Source organism: Nansenia antarctica (assembly GCF_963989245.1).
Source record: "Nansenia antarctica genome assembly, chromosome: 9".
NCBI classification, from domain to species: Eukaryota; Metazoa; Chordata; class Actinopteri; order Argentiniformes; family Microstomatidae; genus Nansenia; species Nansenia antarctica.
Window position 1 is genome coordinate 23,681,115 of NC_137679.1, and position 10,512 is coordinate 23,691,626.

General features: G+C 41.7%; 1 protein-coding gene across 1 annotated transcript; it reads right to left on the minus strand.

Moving 5' to 3' along the window:
- Nucleotides 1-44: 44 nt before the first annotated feature.
- Nucleotides 45-8,936, minus strand: LOC308165475 (uncharacterized protein; the record flags this gene model as incomplete). The annotated part of the gene is made up of 7 exons (XM_080539625.1): nt 45-138; nt 252-330; nt 421-465; nt 565-741; nt 2,357-2,548; nt 8,077-8,260; nt 8,898-8,936. 7 exons carry the CDS (start codon nt 8,934-8,936, stop codon nt 45-47), a joined length of 810 nt encoding a protein of 269 aa, XP_080395751.1.
- Between the last annotated feature and the right edge of the window lie 1,576 nt (nt 8,937-10,512).

Sequence of the window (10,512 nt, forward strand, 5' to 3'; positions counted from 1 at the left end):
AGAGTGGTTTGAACAGAAATGTGGTCTTTCAGTTCCTTGTTCCTTTATGACATTTCAATGGCATTCTCTTCTTTAAGTGGTGCTTCAGTCTGGGCATCTTTGCCATCTTTACTTAGATTGTTTTTTGGGGTTTTCTTCCTGGAAATTGAAATAACAGTTATTTCTGTCATTATCAAACTCAAGAATTTCATTGTTTAATTTTCATTAAATGTTTTTCTCCAGCAGTTCTGCATTGCCAGGACAAAACTTACTTGTTCTGCATAACCATGACAATCACGACTATGATGATTATTGCTCCGATGAGACCAAACACGACTCCCAAAATCAGTGCTGCAAGAAACATGATAGACTTTAATTGCAATTTTTTTGTATGTGTGTTAAAAGTCATGATAGGCAAAACACTGTTGAACCTCTACTCACCAACCGGGGTGTCTGGTTCTTCTTCCTCTGGTGCATCACCTTCATCTTTAGACAGTACAAATATGCAGAGTATTAAACAGTGTCACCACGAGGCACAGAATACTACTGTAAGGATATTTCATGATGAATGGAAAAAGAGCTTACCCTTGATACCAAAACATGTGGCATTGCACTGTTGAGAATCCAAGAATCTGTTTCCATTTCCCACACAGCCAGTAAACTGGAATGTCTTGCACTTCTCATGAACAGCATCATAGTAGTAGCGTAAATACCGACCCACGCACTCACCATACGCCTTAGGGAAGTGGCAAGACTCTTTTTCTGTGTAGGAGAGACTGAACATTACTCGCACATACTCACACATACACTCTTACACAAGCAAACTAAATGAGAGACATATACTGTACATGTCATGTATCAACCATTAGGGATACCTCAATGGGTATCTTCAGAGTCTGGGATAATATACAGTGTATATATTGGTATTGTATTATACAAATTGATGAAATATATATATTTTGTAGGTTCAATTCTGTGGTTTCAATATGTGCATCTTTTTCATCAATTTGTATATTACAATACCAATACTTCCTCAATATTTGATTGTTGAGGTTGTAGTTACTGTTTTGTGCCATATGGTGGCACATTGTAATCATGTCATAGCATGGTGCTTGAAATGAGCTTTGTGTGTAAATCCCATTAGATCAGATCCATCAGAAAACAAGGCACAGCAATGACACAGCTTTAAATCTAAATGTCATACCTTGAATATAATAGTAACAGTCACACTTTATAGTACATTAATTGCTCTTCTGCCTATGTGTAACAATGGTATGTTACTACACAAAACATTATATTAACATGCTGCATAGTAATTTAGTAATTGTTTACAATCACATTGTAACAGGGTTGAGCAGTTGTTTGTATTACTCACGTGGAATAGGGACTGTTCGTTATTATATTTATGCAATAACAAAACACTACTCATCGGAATTGATGTAATTACAATGCAAATAATAAATAACTATGCAAGAACACTTCAATACATTTTACTACAGTAATTACAGTGTTACTACAACTTCAGTTTATCATTTCAAAGGTCATTAACAGATTTATATATATTTTTATTATGTGGTTATTGTATATATATCACAGTAGTCAGGTGAATACTGTATCAACTTTGATCATTCAATCTACCAATTAGGATTGTTACGCAGGATTTAGACTAAGAAAACAAAGAAAACAGTGCTCCACAGCTTGGTACTTACATTGTATAATTTCTTTTTTTTTGTTACATTTAGCAGAAGCTTTTATCCAAACCGATTTACAATTAGAGATTACAGGGGCAGTCTCCCTCGACTAATTTAGGGTAAGTTAAGTGCCTTACTGGGTGGTGTTCCCAGGTGGAATTTGAACTCATGACCTTCTGATCACCAGTCCAACTCACTACTCCCTAAACCACTACACTACCACTACACCAGCAGTTATAAATAGTCAACCCTTAGAGCATGCTTTAAATGTGATCTTCTCCCCATACATGATAGTACTGTATGGATCTCTGCCTCAGATTTAGCTGAGGTAAACATCATGAAACCCTATAAACTGTAAATCTCTTTCTCTCTTTCATGTTTTATATTGCTGAGCTGAATCCATGTCAGCCTTGAAGAACGAATATCTCTTAATGATTGTGTTGGTTCCTTTCATAGTCATAGTGCCATAAAACCTATTCCTTTATATATATACGAAACTTCAAAGTCCTCGCGTAATTGCTGTAATAAAGGACATATTCTGTGATTACATTGTCTAAATGCTGTATCCACTGCACCTACAGTGCTTAAAAGCTGACTATGTAAATGCACACAGTACCCATGATAGTTGAATACGATTTTGAGGACATCTGTGTTTGTACAGTGGAATAAAATGTGTGTTATCTCACCATCCATGGGGTACACGTTCTCTGCGAGAGCAGAGCAGTTCCTCATACACTCCCTCTCATTAGCAAAGCGGTTGCCGTTTCCCCCTAATCCTGTGTATCTGAAAGGATAACACTTGTCTTTGGCTGTGTCATAATGCAGAAGGATCGAAACGTCTGGGCCGTTGCCCACATCTGGAAGCAACGTACAGAATTCTGTTGGATCATAGAGAGATGAGTTAGAAGGCTGTTAAATTCCCACAAGAACAGAAAAGCAATTCAACTTGAATACCATGTACAGTATCCCCATTATGAGAAGGTATAAATGTTACAGTAATTATATGGGACAATATATTGGATTGATGAACAATGTATTATACATAATGCAGCATGATTCTGTGCAAATGAGCTGGTGCTATGTGTTCACAAGTCTAATGTTTAACTAACCCTGCCACTAAGGAGGCCCACACCTTGTTTTTATGACTGCTATAAACATGTGTCTTTACTCATGGTTCGGTTTCAGTACTTCCCCCCCTTAACGGATTGGTGTGGCTGGGGCTTTTTTTTAAGATGTCACTTTAAGCCATAATAATGAAAGAATCCATTTCCTTTTGCTGACATGCCACATTTCTTCTTTTTAGTTTTACTAATCATACAAACATACCTTATTTCCATAGTCTCTAACCCCTTTTTAAGGTAAAGCTGATCGTGTTCTTATAGAGAAGCTATCCTGACTATATTCATGTACTGTAGCTCTACATATTAGTAGTATTGAGTACTGAATATGATGCAATTTAATCTAACATTTATGTGATGCAGTTTCAGCCACAGCCCAATTTTGCTACATATTATGAAGATGGGCCCTATTAGCGTTGGTGTATGCAATCCAGGGGTTATTGAATTCCTTGATGGAAGAAATAATTAAAGTTGATTATCCCAATACATACAACAGCTTTCTCATGATCATGTTTGATTAATCTTTTTGTCACTTTTACTGTCTGTAAATGGTTTCTCTTTCTGAAACATCTTAAGAGATTTAATGTAACTGTGTTGCATGCCTTAAATACAGAACTCACAGCTTTCATATTTGCAAGTCACCACACAAGATAACATGGTCATAAATAATCAAAAATACAGGGATTACATGTCTGGTTACTGTTGACTTAGTATGTCTCAAGTGTAATTGAAAAGTGAATTGGAGGACAATACTTCGAAAACAAATCATCTTTCATCTCAAGACGTCATTCATTCTCAGATTTACACCATGGCATTTACACTATATGTAAATGCTATGGATTTACACTATATATATACACTCCCACTCCACTATATACTATAGTGTAATTCACCACCCTCCCCTCCCCTGTAACAACTAGGCCATAAATCTAATAATGATTACCATCGGCGATGAGAAACAGACTAAGATTGCTTGTTAGACGCACACAATTTCATTTATTTCTCATTTTAGTTAACACTGTGTCCATGCTAAAATACTCTATTTTATTAGGTCTTCACAGCTAAAAGTGAACGTCACTGAAACCGCCATGTTGTCAGAATGACAACATCATAGGATCATACAATTTTGAATAAGAACCTTTGACCTCACTGTTAGCTTCATCGAAACCATTTTCTAGAATGGCACTGACAATGTTGAATGTGAGTAGCACAGGAGTATTCAATGCATACAATTTCCTTTCTTATCAAAATCTAATTTCCTTGTCCTCTCAAGTCAAGAGGAAGAGCACCAGAAGCAACCTATGTTACCTTTACACATATTTCTCAAGACATATTTAGATTTAATTCAAGATCTACAAAAACTACCTGTAGTGAACACAGAATTATTGAGTACTTTCACTTACCTGGCATTATAAATTCAGATTGAACAACATAGAAAGTTGCAAAAACAACCGCCAAAATGGCAAAGTGTCTCATCTTGCTGCTTCCGTGTGTGCTGTCTCTACCAGAGTGAATGAGGGGTTGTAAACTACAATGGGAGTGGACCCATCATCATCACTGACCTTCGTACCCTATCCTCCTGATACCGGTGGATGACCATGTATAATAGAAACTCTGAATGGTAAAAACAGAAACAGAAACAAAAGGATTTATAACATACTTTGGGCTCAGTTGTTGGGTACCGCAATTTGAGGGATTTACACTGGCTATTAGATACAAGATACTTGTATTGTCATACAACCACATTTGGTAGAATTTGATTCCAGTACAGCATGGTGGGGAGCTCTACATTCACCAATATATCCACTCACCAAACACTTTATTAGGAACACATGTACACCTTCTCATTCATTTAGGTGGTCTGATGGTGTGGGGAATGTTTTCTTGGCACCCTTTTGACCCATTAATACCAATCAATTATCGCTTGAATGTCACAGCCTATTTGGGTATTGTTGCTGACCATGTGCATCTCTTCATGGTCACAATGTATATCCAGCTTGATAATGCACCATGTCACAAAAGCAAAAGTTGTCTCAAACTGATTTCATGAACATGACAATGAGTTCAGTGTTCTTCAGTGGCCTTCCCAGTTACCGGATCTGAATCCAATAGAACACCTTTGGGATGTGGTAGAACTTGATTATGACAGACATATCACACGTTGACCAACAGAATGTCATTCATCTGACCTATTGCATATCCACAATATCTAAGTCAGTAATGGTGTCCACTAAGACTGTCAGAACCTGGCCAGCAGGGTCCGCCCCACTGCAGATCTGCCTGAATGACACCTCATGGCAGGAATATGAGCATGAGGACCTGGAACAGTTCACGTCGTCGGTTCTGAACCACATAGTGAACTGCACCAACTCAGCCACCGTGGACAAACGTGTCCGGGTCTACCCCAACACGAAGCCATGGATGACTGAGAAGGTCCGAAAACTGCTCAAGGAGAGGGACAACGCCTTCTCAGCGAAGGACACACTGCTGTACAGCACCAACAGGGCTAACCTAAACCGTGGCATCTGGGAGGCCAAGGCAGACCACAGAGAGAAGATTGAGGAATGCTTCCTGAGCAACGACTCCAGGCGGGTGTGGCAGGGGGTTCAGCACATGACAAACTTCAGAGCCAACAGGCTCACAGCCGCGGAGGACGACCCCCTGCTGGCGGAAGAGATGAACTCCTTCTACGCCCGGTTCGACGAGGGGCGAACGGAGGTAACCACAACACAAACACCACTCTCTCCAGCTCTCAGCAGCCTCACCCTCACAGAGCATGAAGTGAGACGCGTGCTGAAGGCGGTGGACCCCAGAAAAGCCTCAGGGCCGGATGGCGTCCTGGGACGGGTGCTGAGGGACTGCGCCGACCAGCTGGCCGGGGTTTTCACCAACATCTTCAACCAGTCCCTGTCCCAGGCCACCATCCCACCCTGCCTGAAAACCTCAACAATCATCCCAGTCCCGAAGAAAAGCACGGTGAGCTGCCTAAACGACTACCGCCCGGTGGCACTCACACCAATCATCATGAAGTGCTTCGAGAAACTGGTCCGGGCCCACATAGTCACACGCCTCCCGCCCAACCTGGATCCATACCAGTTCGCCTACAGAGCCCACAGGTCCACAGAGAACGCCATCGCGACGACTCTCCACTCCACTCTATCCCACCTGGAGTGGGGGAACAGCTACGCGAGACTGCTCTTTGTGGACTTCAGCTCTGCCTTCAACACCATCCTTCCAGACAGGCTAGTGACCAAACTACTAGACCTGGGACTATCACACTCCATCTGTGCATGGATCAAGGACTTCCTGTCTGACCGCCCCCAGAGGGTGCGGGTGGGCTCCCACACCTCCACAGCCCTCAGACTCAGCACTGGGTCTCCCCTGGGCTGCGTGCTAAGCCCCATCCTCTACAACCTCTACACCTACGACTTCACCCCCGTCCACCCCAGCAACTCCATCATAAAGTTTGCAGACGACACCACCGTGGTGGGCTGCATCTCGGGGGGGGGACGAGGCGGCGTACAGGGATGAGGTGGAGCAGCTGGGCAAGCTATGCAAGGTTAACAACCTGCTGCTGAACCAGTCAAAGACCCAGGAAATCATCATGGACTTCAGGAGGAAAAAATCGGAGGTCCAGCCCCTGCTCGTCGATGGAGGGAGCGTGGAGAGAGTCTCAACTCTCCGATTCCTGGGGGTGCACATACAGGATGACCTGTCCTGGAAGACCAACACAGCAGCCATCATCAAGAAGGCACAATAGCGGCTCTACTTCCTGAGAGTCCTCAGGAAATACCACCTCAAACAGGAGCTGCTTGTGACCTTCTACCGCTGCACAGTGGAGAGCATCCTCACCTACTGCATCTGCATGTGGTTCTCCAGCTGCACAGCCGCAGAGAGGAAAGCGCTACAGAGAGTCGTGAGATCGGCCCAGAAGATCATCGGCGCCCCCCTCCCCTCTCTGGAAGAGCTGTACAACACACGCTGCCTCAGGAAGGCCTCCAAGATCTCCAGAGACCCATCCCACCCTGGGAACGAACACTTTGTTCGGCTGCCCTCGGGCAGGCGGTTCAGGACCATGTCCGCAAGGACAAATAGACTGAAGCTAACGAAATACAATTTAGCATCTAACCAGAAGTGCAAATAGTGATATAGTACAAAGACATAATAGTGTAGACAAAATAGGCTATGTACAGTATGAAAAGTACAAGTGAAATGTAGTACAGTATGATAAGTACAATAGGTAGTAGGTATATACAAGAGATGGATAACAATAAGCCATGTACAGTTATGGTATGATATGTACAGTATGGTGTATTCGGATGTATAATTAGAGTGTTACGTCCATAGTGTGTTTGTGTTCTGTTTGTTTCCTGTGTTTCTCCCAGGTGATTGTCCTTCCTCCCTGCCTATTGCCATGGTGATGGCCTGATTGGGCACACCTGTGCTCAAGCCTCAATCAAGGTGGAGGTGGAGGATAAAAGCCTGGGAGAGACACTCAGATGGTGCCATTGGGCCATTCCACAACTTGAGAGTTGTGTGTGCGCAGTTAAAACTTTAGTCTGTTACTTACTGTGTGTTCTGCTGTAGTATCTTTCTGTGTGTTTGGGTTAAAGTTCTAGTCTGTCACTGTGTGTTCTACTATAGTTTGCTACGGTGTGTCTTACTATAGTATATTTCTGTGTGTTTGTTATTAGTTAGCTTAAGCTACCACCATGAGTGTGCTACTGTGTGTTGCTTGCTTGTTAGCTTGAGCTACTGGTTAGTTGAGTGTGTTGCTACTATCTCTAGTGTTTGTGATTTTGACTCCTCCTTCCAGAGGGAGTGTGTTTGTTAGCCTTGTGTTTTGAGTCACTAAGTTAATTGGTTCACTCTTGATTCATTGTTAACTGTTTATTACTTGGCTAGTTTTCTAATTTAATTCATCCTTTATTAATATATTATATTCATTCACTCTCCTTTTTTACAGAGAGTAGTTTTCAGTTTAAGTGTTTCACAGAAACCTGTTTGTTATCCTTATACAATAAATCTTGTTTTATTTATGTTCTCCCATCTCCTCTGGTTCTTGTCCCCCTGGCTTTATCTTATTATTACATCCTGTGTCCCCTAGATCCTATATAGGGTCATAACAAGAGACTAATATGAAAAATGAGGTAAGTGCAAAATACAGTATGGTATGTGCAAAAAATAAGTACCGGTATGTGCAACAGCAGTAGTGCAAAGGGTTAATTGAGTGTCCACAGTGACCGTGGCTGGGGTACGAGGTGTCCTTAAAGACACTTACCACAGACCCTGATCTGCCTGGTCTCGATGGTATATCCATTGGGAGTTTGGTGCCGATGATGCACTGGGCTGTTTCACCACCCATTGTAGGGACTTCTGGTCGGACACAGTGCCATAGTTGTCATACCGCACTGTGATGCAGTTAGTTAGGATGCTCTTGATGGTGCACCAGTAGAAGTTGGCTAGAACTGGCTAGAACCTGGGAGACAGCTGGGCATTTTTGGGCAAAGGTTGAACCATCTGTGAAATGTGAAACCCAAGCCGTTCAATCGGTCTACATTACATACCCAAGTGTAATTGGTTTTGTAAAGGATACTTTAAAAAAGAAACCTAAAAGATAATTGAGGTAGCATGAATGGCAATTCAAAAGGATGCAGGTATGTATGGCTTGTGACGCATGTCTGTGTGTACTTGCAAATGGTATATTGCCAAAGGTGTACCCAATTGCCTTAGTAAGTAAAGACATTGTATTATGGACTAATTGGATGGAACACGTGCAGGTATAATAAGTGATAAGTGAAGTGGTGAGGATGGATGGATAAGAAATCTCCCTCCACACAGCTAGTGGAAACAGGTCCCTTACATAGGCCTACTTATAACTCAGCTGTGTACTTGTTACATGATTCCAGCTGCCTAGGAATGATGCCAAGTCTAAGAATAATACCCCACACACATGATTCTAACGTACCCCAAACAAATACCATACACTTCACTGTGGGTGCTAGGGACATGTATTCATTCCTAACCGTTAAGCAAGTCTTCTAGATTGTAAGAGACCCCTCCATTGATGTTGGTGTTAATGGGATGTTCACATGTCAACATAGGTTGCCTGAAATGGTCCAGAGACCATGATGACCCACAGAGGCATAGTGCAGCATACAGTACATCATGTCCATATAACACCTAGAGGTCTCTGCCTATAATTAGGAGAGAATCATATCTGTTATCTACATCTAGAGAAGTAAACAGCAACGAATAGTGTGATTAACTGTGAAGTCTGCTAGTGAAGTCAGCTAGTCTGCTAGTGATTTATATGAACTCAATCTCTTTAGCACGGACTGCAGCGCACAACAACTCATGATAAAAATAACAATTACAGAGAATACAAGACACATTAGCAGCTAGTCTAATCGAGGTGAGGTTTGTGCACGTGTAAAATACAAAGAAAGCAACTTCAGAAGAATGAAATTAAAGTTTGCGATACATGTAAATGCATGCTGTTCTGAGGTGTGGGTGTGGAATTATGTTGCAGGAATTCTTGAGGGAAACTCGAGGGCGCACAGAGTTCCACCGGTACACGTGTCTCAGAGGAGGGAAACATTCCATGCTGGCGTTGAGGACAATGCAAATGAATCGCTCGTCCAAGTGTGCGTAAAGGTTTCACTAACGATACAGGGCATCCTAATTTAGGCGGTGACGGTGAATAACGGATGGAGTCGTTCTTGAACCGTCACTGGGAATGGAGACGACACTGGAGGCTGGTTTGTTATTGCTCTGACGTCAGTGAGCTCTATAATGAAGCTGACGAGACTACTATAAAAGCCGGGTTTGAGTGCGAGTACTGTGTGAGTTCTAGACCCTTTGGTGTTTATGAAAACATCGACGTCTGAAGACACAAAAATGCAGAACCTGACACCTATGCTGATTATCATCATGACTGCCGTCCCTGTTATGTATGGTAAGATTAAGAACTTGCTTAAAGTTTTTTGGATGTAGTAGATTGATCAATAATCAGATGATGATCCTAACTCACTCTTTTATAATTAACTTGTATGCAGTGTGCAAACACAACTATTGACGTAATCTAAAAGTGATTATAGTTTGAATTAAATTCTCCTCATTTTAAATATTGGTAGAAGGGATAATCAATGTTAGTTTTGTGACAGTAGATTAGATGGTTAATCTACAATCACACATTATCCCTCACTCATACAGTAGTAGCTATGGACACGGTGTGAGAAATATGGTTTAAGACCTCTCAAAAGACTTACCTGCTAGGTAAAAGTGTACTCAGACAGTGACTTATTCAACTAGACATACATATGTAGGAGTAATTCAGGTACAGATGGTTTTGTGAATGAAGCAGTTAAGTTATTACATAGAAAAACAGCTGGCTCTTAATTTTGTCATTACAAAATTCCTTTTCTTATTCCTGAGATTTTCCTGTGAAGGGAATCTAGCTAAATGAGTTGAGTTTATATTAATTCCAGACTGCCCGTGTTTTAATGTTGTTGCTGTTCTATAAAGTGTATACTGTAGGACTCGCTTAGACATAATAATAGGACAATCTGAGGACAGCTGAACATATTTCCCATTATTAAAGCTATGAGCATGTGGAATTATGTTTAACTGATAAACGGTAGCCTACTTCATGTGGGTCAGTGTGTCTGCTTGGTGCTGAAACTGACTGGTACTGACCAGTGCAGCAGGTTTCATAGGGAAAG